The 26,174-nt window shown below is 43.6% G+C and overlaps 1 protein-coding gene across 1 annotated transcript in view; it reads left to right on the top strand.

The window, feature by feature from the left end:
• The window catches only part of LOC128687454 (roundabout homolog 2-like), a 437,018-nt gene that overhangs the window by 215,652 nt on the left and 195,192 nt on the right, over positions 1-26,174 (top strand). The window contains exon 4 of the mRNA XM_070083865.1: positions 2,428-2,584. Coding sequence (XP_069939966.1) covers positions 2,428-2,584 — 157 coding nt within the window. The remainder of the gene's footprint in view (positions 1-2,427; positions 2,585-26,174) is intronic.

Genomic DNA, 26,174 nt, shown 5'->3' with positions numbered 1-26,174 from the left:
GCCACTACCATCCACAGGATGGATACAAGGTACACAATAAACTAGCCACTACCATCCACAGGATGGATACAAGGTACACAATAAACTAGCCACTACCATCCACAGGATGGATACGAGGTACACAATAAACTAGCCACTACCATCCACAGGATGGATAGAAGGTACACAATAAACTACCCACTACCATCAACAGGATGGATACGAGGTACACAATAAACTAGCCACTACCATCCACAGGATGGATACAAGGTACACAATAAACTAGCCACTACCATCCACAGGATGGATACGAGGTACACAATAAACTAGCCACTACCATCCACAGGATGGATACGAGGTACACAATAAACTAGCCACTACCATCCACAGGATGGATACGAGGTACACCAATAAACTAGCCACTACCATCCACAGGATGGATACAAGGTACACAATAAACTAGCCACTACCATCCACAGGATGGATACGAGGTACACAATAAACTAGCCACTACTATCCACAGGATGGATACAAGGTACACAATAAACTAGCCACTACCATCCACAGGATGGATACGAGGTACACAATAAACTAGCCACTACCATCCACAGGATGAATACGAGGTAGACAATAAACTAGCCACTACCATCCACAGGATGGATACAAGGTACACAATAAACTAGCCACTACCATCCACAGGATGGATACGAGGTACACAATAAACTAGCCACTACCATCCACAGGATGGATACAAGGTACACAATAAACTAGCAACTACCATCCACAGGATGGATACGAGGTACACAATAAACTAGCCACTACCATCCACAGGATGGATACAAGGTACACAATAAACTAGCCACTACCATCCACAGGATGGATACGAGGTACACAATAAACTAGCCACTACCATCCACAGGATAGATACGAGGTACACAATAAACTAGCCACTACCATCCACAGGATGGATACAAGGTACACAATAAACTAGCCACTACCATCCACAGGATGGATACGAGGTACACAATAAACTAGCCACTACCATCCACAGGATAGATACGAGGTACACCAATAAACTAGCCACTACCATCCACAGGATGGATACAAGGTACACAATAAACTAGCCACTACCATCCACAGGATGGATATGAGATACACAATAAACTAGCCACTACCATCCACAGGATGGATACGAGGTACACCAATAAACTAGCCACTACCATCCACAGGATGGATACGAGGTACACAATAAACTAGCCACTACCATCCACAGGATGGATACGAGGTACACAATAAACTAGCCACTACCATCCACAGGATGGATACGAGGTACACAATAAACTGGGCAACTACCATCCACAGGATGGATACGAGGTACACAATAAACTAGCCACTGCCATCCACAGGATGGATAGAAGGTACACAATAAACTAGCCACTACCATCAACAGGATGGATACGAGGTACACAATAAACTAGCCACTACCATCCACAGGATGGATACAAGGTACACAATAAACTAGCCACTACCATCCACAGGATGGATACGAGGTACACAATAAACTAGCCACTACCATCCACAGGATGGATACGAGGTACACAATAAACTAGCCACTACCATCCACAGGATGGATACGAGGTACACCAATAAACTAGCCACTACCATCCACAGGATGGATACAAGGTACACAATAAACTAGCCACTACCATCCACAGGATGGATACGAGGTACACAATAAACTAGCCGCTACCATCCACAGGATGGATACAAGGTACACAATAAACTAGCCACTACCATCCACAGGATGGATACAAGGTACACAATAAACTAGCCACTACCATCCACAGGATGGATACGAGGTACACAATAAACTAGCCACTACCATCCACAGGATGAATACGAGGTAGACAATAAACTAGCCACTACCATCCACAGGATGGATACAAGGTACACAATAAACTAGCCACTACCATCCACAGGATGGATACGAGGTACACAATAAACTAGCCACTACCATCCACAGGATGGATACAAGGTACACAATAAACTAGCAACTACCATCCACAGGATGGATACGAGGTACACAATAAACTAGCCACTACCATCCACAGGATGGATACAAGGTACACAATAAACTAGCCACTACCATCCACAGGATGGATACGAGGTACACAATAAACTAGCCACTACCATCCACAGGATAGATACGAGGTACACAATAAACTAGCCACTACCATCCACAGGATGGATACAAGGTACACAATAAGCTAGCCACTACCATCCACAGGATGGTATGGCGTGCACAATAAAGTAGCCGCTGTCGTCCATGGGATAGGCATGCGATGTTCCAAATAAAAATTTCAGATGCCAAAAATTCCGGTTTAGCGTAGGCCAGTAGGCCTACCTCAGTGCTCCTCTGCTCATACGTTCTTACGTTCTCCTTTTCAGTGCTGCGGGAGGAGTTCCGCACGGTGCCGCAGGATGTTGCCGCAGCCTCCGGGGACCGAGCTGAGATTCTGTGCGTCCCTCCCAGAGGTCACCCTCCACCTGACCTCTCCTGGACCCGCAACGGTCATCCCATTGACCTCAAGGAGGAGGCCGAGAGGTTAGTGGGGGGGGAGAAAGAAACGGAAGTGAAGAGGGGAAAAGAAGGGGAAAGTGGTTGGCGGAGAGGGATGAATCTGTGAGTGAGAATGGATGTGGATGAAAGGTGTGGGAGAAGGGTGTAGGGGACGGGTGTGAGAGTGGGAGAGAGAGAAATGCAAAAATGGATGGGAGAGAGAGAGAGCAAGAGAGAGCAAGAGAGAGCGTGTGTGTGTGTGTGTGTGTGTGTGTGTGTGTGGTGCCGAATAGATAAAACTTGCGCTTTTCTTGCCCAGTAAGGTAAGCGAAAATTTGTGTATGCAATAATTTCGCAAAAATCTTTCTGAACTCAACGAAAAAAAACTATATTTCATTGTGTTCGTTTATTATTAAATTATAAACTTATCTAAAATATAGTTACCTGGATTAGGCTAAATTAAATTGCGCTTGTTATAATAAGGTTAGGTAAGTTTTCTAAGGTTCTTTTGGTACAAAATTTTAGAAAGGACTTAATTTTAAATGAGTTCTTCCTAATTGATCAATTTTACCTATTCGGCACAACACACACACACAGACACACAAACAGACACACACACAGACACACACACACACACACACACACACACACACACACACACACACACACACACACACACACACACACACACACACACACACACTCACACACACACACACAATCACAATAGTGATAGAAGGCCTATGTACGACGACTACGTGATCAGCATCTGGCAGCCTATCATCGCACCACTGCCAGTGCAAGTATTGCTCACCTATTGTGGTTGCATGTTGTCAGGTTCTGGATTCTGGTCTTGCATCACTGTTAGATACTGGACACTCACTCCTGCAAGCTATTACCAGAATCAGAGTAGAAATAGCATAGGTAAGGTGAAGGGTAACGAGGGGTAACGTCAGACACTCCTAGAAGCTGAGACAAGCTAAATTTTACAACCTAGTTACTTTCTGTGTTTTATAAGTAGAATTGATAAGTGGTAGAATTACTATTGGTAGTTTTAGAATTACCGGTATTACTACTGGTATTTATTAGCAGTATGAATACTTAGAAGTGGGGGCACACATGCAGACATACACATGCACACACTCACACATACACAGGATTTCACACCTTCCTGTTAACTGACCTGAAATCCCTCCCTCTCTTTCTTTCTCTCTCTTTCTCTCTCAACACCTATCTCTCTACTTCTCTCTACCTATCTCTCTACCTATCTCTCTCTCAATACCTGTTTCTCTCTCTACCTCTACCTAAGTCTCTACCTATCTCTCTCCCTCTCTACCTATCTTTCTAACTACCTCTCTACCTATACCTGTCTCTACCTATCTCTCTCCTTACCTGTCTCTCTCTACCTATCTCTCTCACTACCTATCTCTCTCTCTACCTATATCTCTCTACCTATCTCTCCCTTTGCCTATCCCTCTCTCTTCCCTCTCCCAACTCTCTGCTCTCCTTTCTCTCCCCTCTAACATCTCTTCCCTCTAACACCTCCCCCCCTCTAACATCTCTTTCCTCTAACACCTCCCCCCTCTAACGTCTCTCCCCCTCTCATTATCTCTCCCCTCTCCCATTTCCCATCTCTCTCTCTCTCCCCATCTTCTCTCTCCCCCCTCTCTCCTCTCTCTCCCTCTCTCACTTCCATCTCCCCCTTCTCCCCATCTCTTTGCCCTCTCTTTGCCCTCTCTTTGCCCTCTCTTTGCCCCTCTCTCCTCTCTCTCTCTCTCTCTCTCTCTCTCTCTCTCTCTCACTCTCGCTCTCTCTCTCTCTCTCTCTCTCTCTCTCTCTCTCTCTCTCTCTCTCTCTCTCTCTCTCTCTCTCTCTCTCTCTCTCTCTCTCTCTCTCTATCTCTCTCTCTCTCTCCTCCCTTTTCCTTCTCTCTCTCTCTCTACCTTTCCCTTCTCTCCGTCTCTTTCTCTCTCTCTCTCCCTTTTCCCTTCTCACTCTCCCCTCTCTCTTCTCCACTTTCCCTCTCTCTTTCTCTCTCTCTCTCACTCTCTCTCCTCTTTTCCTTCTTTCTCTCTCTCTCTCACTCTCTCTCACTTTTCTCTTAAAAAAAATGGTGGGGAATCGCAGGACCCAGGGATCAGACGGTTTTGGTAGGGAGGAGTGGATGGAGGTGCAGTGGAAAAGGATGGAACAAGAGTGGGAGAGAAAATTAGGAGAGCTTTCTGAAAAAATGGAGACAGAGCTTTCTGTGAAATTAGAAAAGAGGTTGGAGAAGGAGAAGAAGAATTGGGAGGCACAAGTCGAAACTGCAATAACCAGGATAAGGGTCCTAGAAGATGAGGTAAACAGGCTGAAGCAAGTTACAGGGGCATTGACCAGAGAAGACACAGCATATGAAGCTGAGAGGCCGAACAGGAAGGATGAAGATATGAATTATGCTAAGGCCATATCAACCTGCCAAGAAGGGCCAAGGAGTGAAAGGGGAGAGCAGCTGGGTGCAAGTGGAGAGGGTGTTAGGTTAAATGCAGAGGCACAATGCTACCAAGAGCCACTGGAAAAAAACATGCGAGAAAATGACCACGTACAGACAGGAACCAGAGTCACAGAGGGAGAGGCAATGGGAGGAGGAAAGGGCTAAATCAGTGTTTATCCATGGGTTTCAGGAGAGAGAGAGGAAAGGACACACACTGAAAGACGGCAGGCAGGAAGAAAGAAGATTGAGAACATTATCAAGGAAATAGGTGAAGAAGAAATGGACGAGATTGTAAATTTTCATAGAATACGGGGGTACTTGAAGGGGAGAAAACGACTGATCAAGCTAATTCTCAGGACTGAAACAGTATGGAACAGGATCCTCCAAGAGAAACCATGGTTGAAATACTCAGAAAAGTACAAGAGCGTGTTCCTAGACAGAGACAGAACACAAACAGAGAGACAGCAGCTGAGGGAGAGGACAAAAAAGCGAAAGGAGCTAGGAAAGGAGACAAGGATGGAACCAGCAAAGGTCAGTCAGAGCAGAACAGAGCAAGCACACACACAACTATCCTCAGAACACCATCCCAACACAAACTACAATCCACATGCACAGCTTCCACCCAACACCCAGCTATAGAATCCCACAGTATGCTACCAGGTCTCCCACCCTCACAGGCCCCCCAAAGCACAGTGTTGGAAAGGAAACTGAAGGTATGGTACACAAAGGCTGATGGAATAACAAATAAGTGGGATGAGTGGCACAGAAGAGTCAAAGAGGCATCACCGGACATCATAGCTCTCACAGAAACCAAGCTAACAGGCATGATAACAGATGCCATCTTTCCAATGGGATACCAGATCCTGAGGAAAGACAGAGATAACAGGGGGGTGGAGGAGTGGCACTGTTGTTCAAAAACCGATGGAATTTTAATGGGCTGGAGAGAGGAGACAGCAGAGAAGCAAGCGATTACATTGTGGGAACACTTCACTCTGGAGGTCCCAAGGTGGTAATTGCAGTGATGTATAACCCACCACAGAACAGCAGGAGTCCATGGCAAGAGTATGACGAGAGCAATAGAGCGATGGTTGACACACTGGCTGCAGTGGCCAGAAGAGCTCATGCATGCAGGGCAAAGCTCCTGATCATCGGCGATTTTAACCACAAGGAGATCGATTGGGAGAACTTGGAGCCACATGGGGGCCAAGACACATGGAGGGCTAAGATGATGGAGGTGGTACTGGAAAATTTCATGCACCAACACATAAGGGACACTACAAGAGAGAGAGGAGAGGATGAACCAGCAAGACTGGACCTAGTATTCACCTTGAGTAGTGCAGATATTGAGGACATCACATACGAAAGACCCCTTGGGGCCAGAGATCGTGTGGTTTTAAGCTTCGAATACACAGTAGAGCTTCAAGTGGAGGTGGAAGCAGGAAGGCCAGGACAAATGAAGCCAAACTACAAGAAACGGGACTACATGGGAATGAGGAACTTCCTGAACGGGGCTCAGTGGGACAGAGAACTGGCAGGGAAGCCAGTTAATGAGATGATAGAATATGTAGCAACAATGTGCAAGGAGGCTGAGGAGAGGTTTGTACCCAAGGGTAACAGGAATAATGAAAAAGCCAGGATGAGCCCATGGTTCACCCAAAGGTGCAGGGAGGCAAAAACCAAGTGTGCTAGGGGATGGAAGAAATATAGAAGGCAAAGGACCCAGGAGAATAAGGAGAGCAGTGGTAGAGCCAGAAATGAATATGCACAGATTAAGAAGGGAGGCCCAACGACAATATGAAAACGACATAGCAGCGAAAACCAAATCTGACCCAAAGCTGTTATACAGCCACATCAGGAGGAAAACAAGAGTCAAGGACCAGGTAATCAGGCTAAGGAAGGAAGGAGGAGAGACAACAAGAAATGACCGTGAAGTATATAACGAACTCAACAGTAGATTTAAAGAAGTGTTCACAGAGGAGACAGAAGGGGCTCCAGAAAGACGGAGAGGTGAGGCACACCACCAAGTGCTGGACACAGTACACACAACCAAGGAAGAAATGAAGAGGCTTCTGAGTGAGCTAGATACCTGAAAGGCAATGGGGCCAGATAACATCTCTCCATGGGTCCTGAGAGATGGAGCAGAGGAGCTCTGTTTACCCCTAACAACAATATTCAATACATCTATCGAAACAGGGAGATTGCCTGAGGCATGGAAGACAGCAAATGTAGTCTCAATCTTTAAAAAGGAGGCAGACATGAAGCACTAAACTACAGACAAGTGGATGACATGTATAGTATGCAAAGTCATGGAGAAGATTGTCAGGAGAAGAGTGGTGGAACACCTAGAAAGGAATGATCTCATCAACAGCAGCCAACATGGTTTCAGGGATGGGAAATCCTGTGTCACAAACCTACTGGAGTATTATGACATGGTGACAGCAGTAAGACAAGAGAGAGAGGGGTGGGTGGATTGCATATTCTTGGACTGCAAGAAGGCGTTTGACACAGTTCCACACAAGAGATTAGTGCAAAAACTGGAGGACCAAGCAGGGATAACAGGGAAGGAACTACATTGGATCAGGGAATACTTGTCAGGAAGACAGCAGCGAGTCATGGTACGTGGCGAGGTGTGAGAGTGGGCACCTGTGACCAGCGGGGTCCCACAGGGGTCAGTCCTAGGACCAGTGCTCTTTCTGGTATTTGTGAACGACATGACGGAAGGAATAGACTCCGAAGTGTCCCTGTTTGCAGATGACGAAGTTGATGAGAAGAATTCATCTGATCGAAGACCAGGCAGAACTACAAAGGGATCTGGACAGGCTGCAGACCTGGTCCAGCAATTGGCTCCTGGAGTTCAACCCCACCAAGTGCAAAGTCATGAGGATTGGGGAAGGGCAAAGAAGACCGCATATGGAGCACAGTCTAGGGGGCCAGAGACTACAAACCTCACTCAAGGAAAAAGATCTTGGGGTGAGTATAACACCAGGCACATCTCCTGAAGCGCACATCAACCAAATAACTGCTGCAGCATGTGGGTGCCTTGCAAACCTCAGAACAGCATTCCGACATCTTAATAAGGAATCGTTCAGGACCCTGTACACCGTGTACGCAGGGCCGGATTACCGCATAGGCAAACGAGGCATTTGCCTAGGGCCCCGCGCATTTGGGGGCCCCGCGGTCCAAGGGGTTCAGGGGCTCATCCAAGACTGCGCACATGGTGCAAGTGCAAAGGGGTCCCTACCTAAAAAGTTCAAGTGTTTGGAGAGTAAAATTGATTTTTAAAAATTAATCAAAACAAAAATAAATAATGAAATAAAATAAAATAAAAATAAATAAACCTAACCATAGATGGCAACACTCAACACGCCTTTGTTTACATCAGAACAGCTGTGTTTTCCCGCTAATGGGTGAGTATGGGAGATTCCTCTCCAATTTTCTGTAGTAATTACACGTTATCTAGACGTGTACTGTGACAAATTAACTGAAGTGTTGATAGACATTGATGTGTATGGATAAATGTTTGTTTTCGCCTCTAAATGTTAATAAGGGAGGTAACTGATAGGGTTACTTGACCAGTAAAGACGCACAAAATGCGTGCTAAAGGAATAACAGGAAAAGTCGGTCGATGGATCTATAATTTCCTCACTAACAGAACACAGAGAGTAGTCGTCAACAGAGTAAAGTCCGAGGCAGCTACGGTGAAAAGCTCTGTTCCACAAGGCACATGGACCAGTAAAGACACATTTTTGGTAAAAATACTATAAAGAAAAGCCTAAAAACGCAAACTGACTTCCGTTTGTAGGTTTTAAAAGCACTTTGTCCTGTCTTTAAGTCTTTATCATTTCAATAACAGATCTCAATTGATTGATGTTCTACATCACTTCCGTCGCAAATGCTTAGTTTTCAAGTTGCGACGGAAGTGATGTAGAATATTCGAATTTACTACATATTTCCCCAGAAATACATAAGCCACATCAGAAAATCGTTGGTTGGGTGAAACTGAAAATTGTCCCTGCATTCTTTAATTCTCGTGTCCTTATCTATGGTGGTAGGCCATATATCATGCAAAACATAATGATTAGTTTAGTTATGAAAATGGTAATATAAATACCATTGTGTATTGTTCTTGGACTCAGTATGATTTCTATTTAAGTAAATTGGAGATCAAGGAGGATGAATTAGTAAAATATTCGTAGCCCAAATCAATAACCTAATCTATGGTAAAAGTTCTGTATATGACTCCTTTCTGGTAACGTTTTGAATTTTTAGATGCGCAGCCAGAGGAAAGGGAGCTACAAGGGCCATATCGCCCCAATTGACAGAAAAAAAATTAATAATAATTAAAAAATTAATAATTGATAATGAAAAATTTGTATTTGCATGATTACAGACTGTGATACATCCTCATTATGGCATCTCGTGAACGTGATGTTGGACGTTCTTGTGCGAGTGGGTCACAGAAAAGAAAGAAGAAAATTCAAGAAGAAGAACAGAAAAAGAAAGATGTAGGAAGCTGCAGAAAGATCACAGACATGCTCACGAAAACAGTTTCTGATGTTACCAGTACAGTTGAATCTGCAGATACGTCAGATCATTCAGGAAGCTCTCCCTCCATTATTTATCAGCCAGCATCTACTTCTTTTGTGTCTCCTCTCAATGTCTCAACGGACATTTCATCCACAGGATTTGTCTTAAAAGATTCTGCCTCATGGCCAAATGTAATCCCAGATTCTCTACGTAATGCTTTCATTGCAGAAAACTTCAGTCAAACTCTGAACATTGACTTTAGGAAATCAGCAAGGATTTATGATGATGGAAGTCGTCGTTGTTTAAAGTCATCTATGTTTTATAGGAAGCTTGCAAATTCAGAAACTGTGAAAAGATAATGGATGGTATACTCTGAAAGCTCAGGAAAAGTGTACTGTTCAGCATGCAAGTTATTTTCTACCAAAGAAAATACCTTCACACAGGGGTTCAATGACTGGAAAAATTCCAAGCGTTTCGAGGAACATGAAAACAGCACCACTCACAGGAGCTGCATTTTAGCCAGTGTATTTCGTGCACAGAAAAAAGGCTTATTGGATTCTCATTTGGAAAATCAAACTGATAAAGAGCGCACTTATTGGAGAAAAGTTCTAGAAAGAGTTGTTGCTGTTGTAAAATTCTTAGCTCTAAGAGGACTTGCTTTCCATGGAGAAAATGAGGTTTTTGGCTCGGAAAACAATGGCAATTTCCTAGGGATCATAGAACTGTTAGCACAATTCGATCCATTCTTAGCAAATCATGTGTCACGCCTTGGGAATGCAGGAAGAGGCACTGTATCTTACATGTCATCTACTATATGCAATGAATTTATTAAACTGATGACTAAGAAGGTCCTCAATAACATCATAGCAGCTGTGAAAACTGCAAAATACTTTGCAATAAGTGTAGATTCAACACCAGATATTTCACATACAGATCAATTGACATTCATTGTTCGCTTTGTCGACTCCAGTGGTAAGCCTGTAGAGCGCTTTATAAAATTCATTACTCTTTCAGGCCATGATGGAGAAACAATGATGAATGTAGTCAAGCCCGTATCAAGCAAATCAACCCACTTGCTGAATATGTGCCCTGCTCAGCACATTCTCTTAATCTTGTTGGGTCATGTGCTGCGGAGTGTTGTGCGCTGCAGTTTCATTTTTTGGACTTTTACAAGCACTCTTTAATTTTTTCTCTGCTTCAACGCATCGGTGGAGTATACTCAAGTCAACCATTCATGGAGATGTCATCAAATCATTATCAACAACAATGTGGTCAGCGCAGCATGATGCAACACATGCTTTGAAAGACAGCTTTGCTGAAATACGTTCTGCTTTGATCCAAATAGCAGATGATGAAGACCAGACAGCAACTACAAGAAGCGAAGCAGCCAGCTTAGCATCAAAATTGGAAGATTTTGAATTGGCCTTACTCTGTGTGCTTTGGGACTGTATACTGGAACGGTTAAATGCCACGAACAAGACACTTCAGAAAACTGAAATTGAAATGGCTACTTGTGCTAACCTCTATGCAGGCTTAGTGGAATTTGTAAGCTCACTTCGCAATGATGAAGCTTTTGAAATGTTTGAAGAGAAAGCTAAACTGCTGGTGAAAGACTACAGTTACCGGGCTGATCCTCAGCAGTCAAGGAAGAGGAAACGCAATTTTGAAGAGCCAGATAATGAAATTGTGTTGCTACCAAGGCAGAAATGTAAGACAGCTGCATACTTCGTCATTCTGGATTCACTGATTGCAGAATTGGTGAAAAGAAAAGAAATCTACCAGAATCTCAATGACAAGTTTGGATTTCTGTTCAAAATTACTACTATGCCAGATGCAGAATTGAGAGAAGCTGCATTAAAGTTGCAACAACACCTTTCAGCAGATGTTCAGGACACATTTGTTGAAGAAATAGTTCATTTTTCTGGGTATATGAATCAGATTAAAGCTCCACCTGAAAAAATGTGCGCCCTCAGCTGCTTTGAAACATTTAAGAAATGCAGGTATCTCAGAAACCTTCCCTAATGTTGACATAGTGTATCGCCTTTACCTAACACTTCCAGCTACTAACTGTGAAGGAGAACGTTCATTTTCTGTTTTGAAAAGAGTGAAAAACCAGCTCCGTTCAACAATGAGCCAAGACAAATTGTGTAACCTAGCCTTGTTGACCATTGAGTCTGATCTAACAAAAAATATTGATTTTCAGAATATAATTGATGATTTTGCCAATATGAAATCCAGAAAAAAGTTTATTTAAGAAGTGCCTGTGAATATAAACAATTCTTTACTTTCTTGAATTTATATGATTTGATAGTCTTATGCATGATGCAATGATAACAATAATGGTCAGTGATTTATAAAGGAATAATAGTGCTGTAGTGGTTATGCTGAATATAATAGGTACATGATGTCACTACTTTAATAGCCTAATCTAGTAATACTATGCTGTCTTGAGTTTATTCTCTTTAAAATGCATGATTTAACAAGATAGTTATAATGGCTGTTGGTAAATGGATTTGGTTGACTTGATGTACTTTCACTATTAAATTTAATCTAAATAGCCAGAATGTATTTAATTAGACCTTAAACAGGCTCACACCGACCCCCCCCCACCCCCAAGCTGGAAGGGGTCGCTTCGCTTACCCGTAACTCAAAGGGGCCCCGCCAATCTGAATAGCCTAGGGCCCGGAGACTTCTTAATCCGGCCCTGCGTGTACGTTAGGCCCATATTGGAGTATGCGGCACCAGTTTGGAACCCACACCTAGCCAAGCACCTAAAGAAACTAGAGAAAGTGCAAAGGTTTGCAACAAGACTAGTTCCAGAGCTAAGAGGTATGTCCTACGAGGAGAGGTTAAGGGAAATCAACCTGATGACACTGGAGGACAGGAGAGATAGGGGATACAGGATAACGACATACAAAATACTGAGAGGAATTGACAAGGTGAACAAAGACAGGATGTTCAAGAGATGGGACACAGTAACAATGGGACACAGTTGGAAGCTGAAGACACAGATGAATCACAGGGATGTTAGGAAGTATTTCTTCAGCCACAGAGTAGTCAGTAAGTGGAATAGTTTGGGAAGCGATGTAGTGGAGGCAGGATCCATACATAGCTTTAAGCAGAGGTATGATAAAGCTCACGGCTCAGGGAGAGTGACCTAGTAGCGATCAGTGAAGAGGCGGGGCCAGGAGCTCGGACTCGACCCCCGCAACCTCAACTAGGTGAGTACATGTGTGTGTGTGTGTGATCGAAGACCAGGCAGAACTACAAAGGGATCTGGACAGGCTGCAGACCTGGTCCAGCAATTGGCTCCTGGAGTTCAATCCCACCAAGTGCAAAGTCATGAAGATTGGGGAAGGGCAAAGAAGGCCGCAGACGGAGTACAGTCTAGGGGGTCAGAGACTACAAACCTCACTCAAGGAAAAAGATCTTGGGGGTGAGTATAACACCAGGCACATCTCCTGAAGCGCACATCAACCAAATAACTGCTGCAGCATATGGGCGCCTAGCAAACCTCAGAACAGCATTCCGACATCTTAATAAGGAATCATTCAGGACCCTGTACACCGTGTATGTTAGGCCCATATTGGAGTATGCGGCACCAGTTTGGAACCCACACCTAGCCAAGCACGTGAAGAAACTAGAGAAAGTGCGAAGGTTTGCAACAAGACTAGTCCCAGAGCTAAGAGGTATGTCCTACGAGGAGAGGTTAAGGGAAATCAACCTGACGACACTGGAGGACAGGAGAGATAGGGGGGACATGATAACGACATACAAAATACTGAGAGGAATTGACAAGGTGGACAAAGACAGGATGTTCCAGAGATTGGACACAGTAACAAGGGGACACAGTTGGAAGCTGAAGACACAGATGAATCACAGGGATGTTAGGAAGTATTTCTTCAGCCACAGAGTAGTCAGTAAGTGGAATAGTTTGGGAAGCGATGTAGTGGAGGCAGGATCCATACATAGCTTTAAGCAGAGGTATGATAAAGCTCACGGCTCAGAGAGAGTGACCTAGCAGCGATCAGTGAAGAGGCTGGGCCAGGAGCTCGGACTCGACCCCCGCAACCTCAACTCAACTAGGTGAGTACTACAGTTCCACAGTTTCGTGACTACTCACAGTCACGAAATATATTCTTTAAATATATATATATATATATATATATATATATATATATATATATATATATATATATATATATATATATATATATATATATATATATATATATATATATAATGACCCTTATGAGGTCACACAATGGTTCACGTTGTAGCATGACCTCTGATTGTTCTGTCACAGGTTTACCTGGAGTTTACCTGGAGAGAGTTCCGGGGGTCAACGCCCCCGCGGCCCGGTCTGAGACCAGGCCTCCTGGTGGATCAGAGCCTGATCAACCAGGCTGTTGCTGCTGGCTGCACGCAAACCAACATACGAGCCACAGCCCGGCTGATCCGGAACTGACTTTAGGTGCTTGTCCAGTGCCAGCTTGAAGACTGCCAGGGGTCTGTTGGTAATCCCCCTTATGTGTGCTGGGAGGCAGTTGAACAGTCTCGGGCCCCTGACACTTATTGTATGGTCTCTTAACGTGCTAGTGACACCCCTGCTTTTCATTGGGGGGATGGTGCATCGTCTGCCAAGTCTTTTGCTTTCGTAGTGGGTGATTTTCGTGTGCAAGTTCGGTACTAGTCCCTCTAGGATTTTCCAGGTGTATATAATCATGTATCTCTCCCTCCTGCGTTCCAGGGAATACAGGTTTAGGAACCTCAAGCGCTCCCAATAATTGAGGTGTTTTATCTCCGTTATGCGCGCCGTGAAAGTTCTCTGTACATTTTCTAGGTCGGCAATTTCACCTGCCTTGAAAGGTGCTGTTAGTGTGCAGCAATATTCCAGCCTAGATAGAACAAGTGACCTGAAGAGTGTCATCATGGGCTTGGCCTCCCTAGTTTTGAAGGTTCTCATTATCCATCCTGTCATTTTTCTAGCAGATGCGATTGATACAATGTTATGGTCCTTGAAGGTGAGATCCTCCGACATGATCACTCCCAGGTCTTTGACGTTGGTGTTTCGCTCTATTTTGTGGCCAGAATTTGTTTTGTACTCTGATGAAGATTTAATTTCCTCATGTTTACCATATCTGAGTAATTGAAATTTCTCATCGTTGAACTTCATATTGTTTTCTGCAGCCCACTGAAAGATTTGGTTGATGTCTGCCTGGAGCTTTGCAGTGTCTGCAATGGAAGACACTGTCATGCAGATTCGGGTGTCATCTGCAAAGGAAGACACGGTGCTGTGGCTGACATCCTTGTCTATGTCGGATATAAGGATGAGGAACAAGATGGGAGCGAGTACTGTGCCTTGTGGAACAGAGCTTTTCACCGTAGCTGCCTCGGACTTTACTCTGTTGACGACTACTCTCTGTGTTCTGTTAGTGAGGAAATTATAGATCCATCGACCGACTTTTCCTGTTATTCCTTTAGCACGCATTTTGTGCGCTATTACGCCATGGTCACACTTGTCGAAGGCTTTTGCAAAGTCTGTATATATTACATCTGCATTCTTTTTGTCTTCTAGTGCATTTAGGACCTTGTCGTAGTGGTCCAATAGTTGAGACAGACAGGAGCGACCTGTTCTAAACCCATGTTGCCCTGGGTTGTGTAACTGATGGGTTTCTAGATGCGTGGTGATCTTGCTTCTTAGGACCCTTTCAAAGATTTTTATGATATGGGATGTTAGTGCTATTGGTCTGTAGTTCTTTGCTGTTGCTTTACTGCCCCCTTTGTGGAGTGGGGCTATGTCTGTTGTTTTTAGTAACTGTGGGACGACCCCCGTGTCCATGCTCCCTCTCCATAGGATGGAAAAGGCTCGTGATAGGGGCTTCTTGCAGTTCTTGATGAACACAGAGTTCCATGAGTCTGGCCCTGGGGCAGAGTGCATGGGCATGTCATTTATCGCCTGTTCGAAGTCATTTGGCGTCAGGATAACATCGGATAGGCTTGTGTTAATCAAATTTTGTGGCTCTCTCATAAAAAATTCATTTTGATCTTCGACTCTCAGTCTGGTTAGCGGCTTGCTAAAAACTGAGTCATATTGGGACTTGAGTAGCTCACTCATTTCCTTGTTGTCATCTGTGTAGGACCCATCTTGTTTAAGTAGGGGCCCAATACTGGACGTTGTTCTCGATTTTGATTTGGCATAGGAGAAGAAATACTTTGGGTTTCTTTCGATTTCATTTATGGCTTTTAGTCCTTCCCGCGATTCCTGACTCCTAAAGGATTCTTTTAGCTTAAGTTCGATGCTTGCTATTTCTCTGACCAGTGTCTCCCTACGCATTTCAGATATATTGACCTCTTTTAGCCGCTCTGTTATTCTTTTCCGTCGCCTGTAAAGGGAGCGCCTGTCTCTTTCTGTTTTACATCTACTCCTCCTTTTTCTTAGAGGAATAAGCCTTGTGCATACATCGAGTGCTACCGAGTTAATCTGTTCTAGGCATAAGTTGGGGTCTGTGTTGCTTAGTATATCTTCCCAGCTTATATCGGTTAGGACTTGGTTTACTTGGTCCCACTTTATGTTTTTGTTATTGAAGTTGAATTTGGTGAATGCTCCCTCGTGACTAATCTCATTATGTCGGTCTGGGGCTCCGCGCATACATGACTGAACCTCAATTATGTTGTGATCTGAGTATATTATTTTTGATATAGTGATATTTCTTATCAGATCATCATTGTTAGTGAAGATGAGGTCTAGTGTATTCTCCAGTCTAGTAGGCTCTATTATTTGCTGGTTTAAATTGAATTTTGTGCAGAGATTTAAAAGCTCGCGTGAGTGTGAGTTTTCATCAGAGCTGCCTCCTGGTGTTATTACTGCAACAATATTATTTGCTATATTCCTCCAGCTTAGAGAATGACGTAATATGTTTGAACATTTACCTGACCTCAGTTACGTCAGGTTAAGAGAAAGTGTCAGCTAATGACATGACTTCAGTCAGGTCAGGTCTAGAGGTCATGACCATTTTTAAACTTGGCCTAGTAATATGGCCTAAGTTAGGTCAGGTCAGGTAGTAGCGTGTCCAGGGGTTCAGACATTTACCTGACGTGACTCGATAAGACCAGTCTTACGTTCATCGGTAAGCCAGGTCCTCCTTTTTTGTTCTTTCTTTCCCCTCTTCTCTCTGTTTTACCTTTCCCTCTCTCTCTCTCCCCTCTTGCCTGTACACCACTCTGACCACCACGGGATCAACTCTCATAGCCGCCAGATATTTGAAGAGTGGTGAGAGGGGCGAGGGAGGGGAGTGAGAGAGTGAGAGCGAGAGTGTTGGGTTCTCTCTCTCTCTCTCTCTCTCTCTCTCTCTCTCTCTCTCAAGGAGTCGAACCCATGCTGTTTTGGCCCGCCTCATGGTAAGCGAAAACGCGTGAAGCTTTAGACCACTAGACCACACAATACTTAACAATGGCGCATCCAGCCAAGCTAGATGTTGTACACGCCATCAAAGGACATACGGTGGTGTGGACGCCTCTGAGCTATCATGTTATGCACTCTTATACACTTCAATCATGTCATGCACTCTTATAACCTACATATATGTCATGGACTCTTATACACTGTCTTCATGTTACACTTTCTTAAACATTGCTTTTATATTATACACTCTACTCATACACCGTATATCCTCTAAATGGAAGGTCAGCTGACATTCTTACGTGTATATCTCTCCCGTACTTCTCGCATTGTATTAAGAGGCCCCTTAACAATAACCCCTTAACCATTACTCATTAACTGTAACCCTTTGGCTGCTACTCCTTGGCTATGACCCCCTTAACCTTGGTCTCTCACATTTGATTTGCATCATTTGTTTATCTACTTAGCGGGGAGGGGTTAGGGGGAAGGGGGAGGAAGGGGAAGATCGGCAGGAACAATTAAGGGGAGAGGGAAAAAAACATTTTAAGGAGGGAAGGAAATTCCCTTTAGGAGATTAATTCCCGGAGACCTGATTCCTTATTCTCACTGTTACTCCTGCCAGGACGGTATTTTAATTGTGGGGGAGTGAAGGAATTTAAATTGATCTCATTTTCTTTCTTTCTCTCTCTCTCTCTCTCTCTCTCTCTCTCTCTCTCTCTCTCTCTCTCTCTCTCTCTCTCTCTCTCTCTCTCTCTCTCTCTCTCTCTCTCTCTCTCTCTCTCTCTCTCTCTTTCTCTATCCCTCTCTCTCTCTCTCTCTCTGTCTCTCTCTGTCTGTCTCTCTCTCTCTCTCTTTTTCTCTTTCCCTCTCTCTTTCTGTCTGTCTGTCTGTCTCCCTCCCCCGTCTCTCTCTCTCTCTCTCTCTGTCTGTCTCTCTCTGTCTCTCTCTCTCTCTCTCTCTCTCTCTCTCTCTGTCTCTCTCTGTCTCTGTCTCTCTCTGTCTCTGTCTCTCTCTCTGTCTCTCTATCTCTCTCTCTCTCTCTCTCTCTCTCTCTCTCTCTCTCTCTCTCTCTCTCTCTCTCTCTCTCTCTCTCTCTCTCTCTCTCTCTCTGTCTCTCTCTCTCTCTCTGTCTCTCTCTCTCACACACACACACACCACCAGTGTTCTAATCTCCGCTCTCCCCTCCCGCCTCTCCCTCCCCTCTCATCCCTCCTCGCTTCCCCCTCTCCCCCTCCCCCTTGTCTCCCCACTCGTTTGATTTGGGTGGAAATTACAGTGACCACTCTCAGCCTCTCGTCTCTGTGAGAGAGTTCTCGCGTCTCTCTGCGTTATCGTCGGCTCTGGAGGCATTATTATTTTTTATTTTCCGCCGAACAACGAGAGATGAACAACAACAAACAAAAAATAACGAAGAACAATGTTGTGACATTGGAAAATGATTATATATATATATATATATATATATATATATATATATATATATATATATATATATATATATATATATATATATATATTTTTAAACGAAAATAAACGTTTACGACGTTGATGTGATGTTTGCTCGTTTACGAGATGGGAGAGTGGGAGGGGGAGGGGGAGAAAGGGGAGGGGAAAAGGAGGGGGAGGGGAGGGAGTAGCGAAGGGGAGGGGGAAGATAGAGGGGAAAACAGGAAGAAAATCAGGAGAGGGGAAGGGAAGAAAAAATGGAAAGAGGGAGAAGGGGGAGAGTGGGATGAGGGGAGTAGGATGAGGGAGTAGGATAATGGAATGGGATGATGGGAGTGGCATGAGGAGAGTGGCATGTGAGAGTGAAATGAAGGGAGAGGGATGAGGTGAGTGGGTTGAGAAGAGTTGAATGAGGGGAGTGAGATAAGGGAGTGGGATATGGGAGTGGGATGAAGGAAATGGTATAAGAGGAGTTTGATAAGGGAGTGGGATGAGGGGAGTGGGGTAAGGGAGTGGGATGAGGGAAGTGGGATGAGGAGAATGGAATAAGGAATGGGATGAGGAGAGTGGAATGAGAGGAGTGGGATAAGGGAGTGGGATGAGGGGGAGTGAGATGAGAGAGTGGGACGAGGGAATGGAATGAGGGAGTTGGATGAAAGGATGCGATGAGGGAGTGGAATGAGGGAGTGGGATGAAGTGGGATGAGGGACTGGGATGAGGGAGTGGAATGATGGAGTGGGATGACTGGAGCGGAATGAAGGGAGTGGAATGATGGAGTAGGATGAAGGAGTGGAATGAGAGAGTGGGACGAAAGAGTGGAATGAGGGGAGGGGTATGACTGGATTGGGATGAAGGGAGTGGAATGAGGGAGTGAGATGAGGGAGTGGAATAAGGGGAGTGGGATGAGAGGAGGGAGATGAGGGAGTGGGATGAGGGAGTGGAATGAGGAAGTGGGTTGAGAGGAGTGGGATGACTGGAGTGGGATGAAGGAGTAGGAGGAGGGAGTGGGATGAGTGGAGTGGAATGAGAGAAGTAAAATGAAGGGAGTGAGATGAAGGGAGTGAGATGAGGGGACTGGGATGAGGGAATGGGATGAGGAGCTTCTGATGAAGGGAGTGGAATGAGGGCGTGGGACGAGAGAGGGGAACGAGGGAGTAGAATGAGGGGTGGGATGAGGGAGTGCGATGAGAGAGTGGGATGAGGGAGTAGGAAGAGGGAGTGGAATGATGGAGTGGGATGACTGGAGTGGGATGAAGGGCGTGAAATGATGGAGTGGGATGAAGGAGTGGAATGAGAGAGTGGGACGAAGGAGTGGAATGAGGGGAGGGGTATGACTGGATTGGGATGGAGTGGAATGAGGGAGTGAGATGAGGGAGTGGAATAAGGGGAGTGGGATGAGAGGAGGGAGATGAGGGAGTGGGATGAGGGAGTGGAATGAGGAAGTGGGTTGAGAGGAGTGGGATGACTGGAGTGGGATGAAGGAGTAGGAGGAAGTGGGATGAGTGGAGTGGAATGAGAGAAGTAAAATGAAGGGAGTGAGATGAGGGGACTGGGATGAGGGAATGGGATGAGGGGCGTCTGATGAAGGGAGTGGAATGAGGGCGTGGGACGAGAGAGTGAAACGAGGGAGTAGAATGAGGGGTGGGATGAGGGAGTGCGATGAGAGAGTGGGATGAGGGAGTAGGAGGAGGGAGTGGAATGATGGAGTGGGATGACTGGAGTGGGATGAAGGGAGTGAAATGATGGAGTGGGATGAAGGAGTGGAATGAGAGAGTGGGACGAAGGAGTGGAATGAGGGGAGGGGTATGACTAGATTGGGATGAAGGGAGTGGAATGAGGGAGTGAGATGAGGGAGTGGAATAAGGGGAGTGGGATGAGAAGAGGGAGATGAGGGAGTGGGATGAGGGAGTGGAATGAGGAAGTGGGTTGAGAGGAGTGGGATGACTGGAGTGGGATAAAGGAGTAGGAGGAGGGAGTGGGATGAGTGGAGTGGAATGAAAGAAGTAAAATGAAGGAAGTGAGATGAAGGGAGTGAGATGAAGGGACTGGGATGAGGGAATGGGATGAGGGGCGTCTGATGAAGGGAGTGGAATGAGGGCGTGGGACGAGAGAGTGGAACGAGGGAGTAGAATGAGGGGTGGGATGAGGGAGTGCGATGAGAGAGTGGGATGAGGGAGTAGGAGGAGGGAGTGGGATGAGTGGAGTGCGATGAGGGAAGTGGGATGAGTGAGTGGAATGAGGAATGGGATGGGGGAGTGTTATGAAGGGAATGGAATGAGGGAGTGGGACGATAGAGTGGAATGAGGGAGTAGAATGAGGAAGTGGGTTGAGAGGAGTGGGATGACTGGAGTGGGATAAAGGAGTAGGAGGAGGGAGTGGGATGAGTGGAGTGGAATGAAAGAAGTAAAATGAAGGAAGTGAGATGAAGGGAGTGAGATGAAGGGACTGGGATGAGGGAATGGGATGAGGGGCGTCTGATGAAGGGAGTGGAATGAGGGCGTGGGACGAGAGAGTGGAACGAGGGAGTAGAATGAGGGGTGGGATGAGGGAGTGCGATGAGAGAGTGGGATGAGGGAGTAGGAGGAGGGAGTGGGATGAGTGGAGTGCGATGAGGGAAGTGGGATGAGTGAGTGGAATGAGGAATGGGATGGGGGAGTGTTATGAAGGGAATGGAATGAGGGAGTGGGACGATAGAGTGGAATGAGGGAGTAGAATGAAGGGGTGGGATGAGAGGAGTTGGATGACTGGGGTGGGATGAAGGGAGTGGGATGAGGAGAGTGGAAAATTTAGAGGGCGAGGATAAGAGAGGTAGTGGGGAGGGGAGTTTGGGTTGGTGTCAGGAGTAAGGAGTAATGAGGGGGAAGGGGAGGGGAGGGCAATATTTCCACCAATAGCGTGCTTCTTCAAGCACAGAGGGAGGGGGAGGGAGGGGGATGACGACGATGGTGGCTTGTCTTGATGCGGGTAACGGGCTCTTGATCCCAGGAATGTCAGCTACCCTCACATTCTTGGGATCGATCCTGATTAATTTCCGCGCCCCAGGTTTTTTTTCGGGGTAGCCCTACAGTTTTAGCGCTTCCTAAAACACATATTAATAATAATAATAATAATAATAATAATAATAATAATAATAATAATAATGATAATAATAATACTAATAATAATGATAATAATAATACTAATAATAATTATAATAACAGTAAAACAAGAATAATAATAATAATAATATTAATTTTAATAATAATAATAATAATAATAATTGTAATAACAGTAAAACAATAATAATAATATTAATTGTAATAATAATAATAATAATAATAATAATAATAATAATAATAATAATAATAATAATAATTATAATAATGAAAATAACAAAAATAATGAATAATAATAATGATAATAATAGTAATAATAATTATAATATGGAAAACAACAACAATAATGATGATAGTAATAATAATAATAACAACACTAATGCTAATAATAAAAAATTAACATTAATAAATAATAATAATAATAATAATAATAATAATAGTAATAATAATAATAATAATAATAATAATAATAATAATAATAATAATAATAATAATAATAATAATAATGAAAAGAACAACAACAGCAATAATGATGATGATAATAATATTAATAATAATAATAACCTGCTTCCCCTAAATCTCGTCATATACATTATCTTGCTCACACTCCAACAACACATCGGGTCACAAATAAAAAACTTCCACTCTGATCTAAAACGCTCACACGAGCTTGTTGGATGTTCAAGCCCCTAGCACTCAAACCCTCCATCCAACTTCGTCCATCCAACCTTTCCTGGGAGTACCCCCACCCATCCCCTCTACACTAGATTTAAACCCTCACAGTCATTCTATTTTTCTAGATCCTCCCAACCAACCTCAACAATCCCTCCTTGTGATATTTGAGATTGTATCGTGTTTTGTGATGCTATTGTCATCCTTGTGACCAGAAGTGGAGTTGGAGGCCTATATAGACCAGGAAAGATTCTCTGGCTAGCCTCTGTTGGGGACAGAGATGGGGGACTGTCCAAGTTCTTGGTACCTAACACCAAAAAGTGTTACTGGTTTTAAAACCTCCAAGTGAACTGTATTAGCTGTGTGTGGAATCAAAGGCACTTTTTTTTTACTGTAAGTGAATATTCATTGGGTTCAGATTATTGTTTTCTCCTGGCTCAGACATTTAGCTCAAACATTTAGGTAAATTACTGTAGTACATCTTCCCAGATATCATGCAGTATCAGCTCCATTTCTCACTAAGTTCGGTGTTCCCTATTACATTGTTATTAAATTGTAACAGTGCAAAAACTGTTTACCTTCCCCATATTTATTATTCAATTATTATATTTTGTGTGCGACTGTGAACATCTGAAGTGTGCTGGTAACTGCTAGATGTATTAATTGAAGAGGAAGTGGTCTTTGGATCTTAGGAAAGTCTTCAATCTTCTCAATATTGAGGTATATAATGGGCTGGACTCGGTAAAGTTTCAGTAGAGTCTGGAAGAATGTATATCGAGGCAAGTGTAATATGTACCTCTGTCTTACCTCATTCTTCATCATTTACTTCTACCACATTACTTCCCTTTATTGAGAGTAAGAAGGACTCACTCTTCATGCCCCGGATATATCATCTGAATAATAATTATGGTAACTTCACTCTTCCTCCTAATCTCCAAACTCCGAATTCTCTGCATAATACTCAGGCCTCACATTGCCATCCAACAAGACAATCTCCACTGCCTCCTCCTCACTGCTGCATTAATAACCCATGCTTCACACCCTACAACAGTGTTCGTATCACTATACTCTTGTACATTTTTTTTGCCTTCATGGATAAAGTTCTTTGTCTCCAGATACTTTAATGCACCACCTACATTGTTATTCCTTCTTTAATTCTATGGTTCGCCTCGCTTTTCAAAAGTCTATCTACCCCCAAGTTCACTACTAAATATTTAAACACATTTACCTCCTACTTACTACCTCCCTCCCATCTCAGTCCTCCATTGCCTATAATTTTTGGTGCTCTCACCTTGCTCTTTCCTGTAGTCACTTTTAATTTTTTTATTTTTGTTACATACCTTCCCAAATTCCTCCACCAACCTTTCCAATTTCTCCTCAGAATCTCCCAAACGAACCGTGTCATCGACAAAGAGCAGCTGTGATGATTCCCACTCTGCTTCCAACTGGTTATCTCTTAATCCCAACACCCTAGCATCACTTCTTGTACAACCCCATCTATGAATATGTTAAATAACCACGGCGACATCACACAATCCTGTCTAGGGTCTTTATTACTGGAAAATAATCCTCCCATTCTCTCCTTAATACTCGAACCTGAGCCTCGCTATCCACATAAAAATCTTATACTGTTATTTTTCTTTATCACGTATCACACAAATTCGCCACATCTGGCACGTTGTTCTATCAACTTTCTAAACCCATAAATGTAACAAAAGAGTTCCTTACCTAAATCTAAGTACTGTTGTACTGTTTACTTGTTTGCTTCAATGTTAACACTAAGTCTACACATCCTTTTCCCTTCCTAAATTCTCCTTGTTCCTCTGTAATCTTAATTTCTGTCTTACATTCAGTTCATTCAATAATAATTCTACCATACATTTTACCTGGGTTATTCACTGTAGCAGACTTATTCTTCTACTAACTGTGTACTCCATCTTGTCCCTTTTTAGCCTTTATACACTAGAACTATACATACTCTTTGCCAATCCTCAGGTACGTTTCTTCTTTCATGCATGAGTGAGAGGGGTTGGATTTATGTGGAACTTGCACATAAGCTGAAGGGATTATCAGGGCTTATTGTTTGGATAGCATTGAAAAATGGGTTGGGCAGATATTTTTGTTAGTGGGTTGAAATTGAGAATGACCTACCCAGTATGGGGCAATAGGCCTGTTGCAGTGTTCCTCCTTTCTTATGTTCTTATATATTGAACAAATTAACAAAACACTCGAAAACTACCTTATTTCGCGGCTTATAAGACTTGTTTTAGTTTCAATGGCTCGTCACCGGACGTAACTGGGAGAGCTACAACCCACCCCACACCCCAGACTTATAGCTCCCGTCACTGACCTTCAGTTTCTAGGACACAGGGTGGTTTTTGGAGACATTTTATGGAAAAAATGCGTCTAATAAGCCGCGAAATACGGTATATTCTCACTTTCTCTTAACATTTCTGTCATGATTCCATCAATCCCAGCTGCTTTACCACCACTAGCCACTGCCTCATGCACTTCACACTCACTCTTTATACTGACCAATACACGAAATAACTGCCTTCTTTACTTTCTCAATATTTAACAGCTCTTCGGATATTCCCTATATTCCCTCTGTCTCCCCGTGAAACATCTATTCTCTTTTGTTTTCAACTGTTTAATTCATTTGTTCCCTAAGCTAATTAGTCTCCTTCCATTTTTACTAATGTCTAACAAAAGCTTTCATTGGCTCTCCTTTTGCAATCCCTCATCACTCTATTATTCTCCCTTTTTCTTTTCATGTACCCCCTCCATCCCTGTCTATATCTATACATTGTAAAAAAAATCTCATATGCATTTTATCCTCCTTATCATTTACCTCCTCAATCCTCCACTCACCCCTCTTCCCACCTACACCTACTCTCCCATATTCAGAAACTTCTGCTGTACACTCAAACATTGCATTCTTAAATCTATCCTACACCTCTTAGGTTTCCTCCTCATTAAATATACTCTCTCTAATGCACCTTTCTCCCGGTAATTGTTTATATCTTACCCAATATTCTCCTTTAATTTATTCACTTTCACTTTCCTCTTACACACTAATGACATTGTCTTAGTGCCCCATCCACCTCTTACTCACACTTAGCTACCACTAAATTATGATACATCTATTGCTCCTCTAATAATATTCACACACAGAAGTCTGCTAATCATCCTTGTATATATTAGTACATAGTCTAACAAACCTGTGTCATAATCTATATGATATCTTGTGTACTCAACCTTTTTTTTTAAATAATTATTACGTATTACCGAATCCCTTTCCATACATAAATCAGTTTCCCATTATGATTTGCCCCTTGGGTCTCCTAGCTCGCTTACCACATCCTTTATAACACTTTATCCCACGTTAGCATTTACGTCCCCCACAACAACTATTTTCTCACATTAATCGAATCTCCCTAAACATTTGTTTAACGCCTCCCAAAATCTTTGTCTCTTTCCCAGGTGCATAAACACTTACTATAGCCAACTTCTATCATCCCACTCTTCTTGAGTTTCAATGTTTATACCCACTTATTTCCTTCCATAGATGAATATTTGACATCACGGGGAAAGAATTCTAGTCAACTTTCCCAGGGAACTGAAAGGAAATTATAATTGAAACTCAGATGAGTGTGTGTACATATATATGCGTAGCGGCATGTGTAGTACATAGTGAGTGTAAATAGTAGTAGTAGCAAGATGTACCTGTCATCATACGTCTTTATGAGATAGAAAACAGAGACGCCAGCAATACTGCCAGAGTGTAAAACAGTTAACAAGTTTCCACTTCATACATATTTTGGTAGAATGGTAATACCTCCCTGAGTGTTTGACGACTACCTGCTGATACACACACACACACACACACACACACACACACACACACACACACACACACACACACACACACACACAAACGCACACGCACACACACACAAGTGCTGGATGAGGTACATATAACCAAAGAGGAGGTGAAGAAGCTGCTATGCGAACTTGACA

This window comes from Cherax quadricarinatus, chromosome 11, assembly GCF_038502225.1.
Source record: "Cherax quadricarinatus isolate ZL_2023a chromosome 11, ASM3850222v1, whole genome shotgun sequence".
Classification (NCBI taxonomy): domain Eukaryota; kingdom Metazoa; phylum Arthropoda; class Malacostraca; order Decapoda; family Parastacidae; genus Cherax; species Cherax quadricarinatus.
This window is presented reverse-complemented; position numbering and strand designations above follow the sequence as displayed.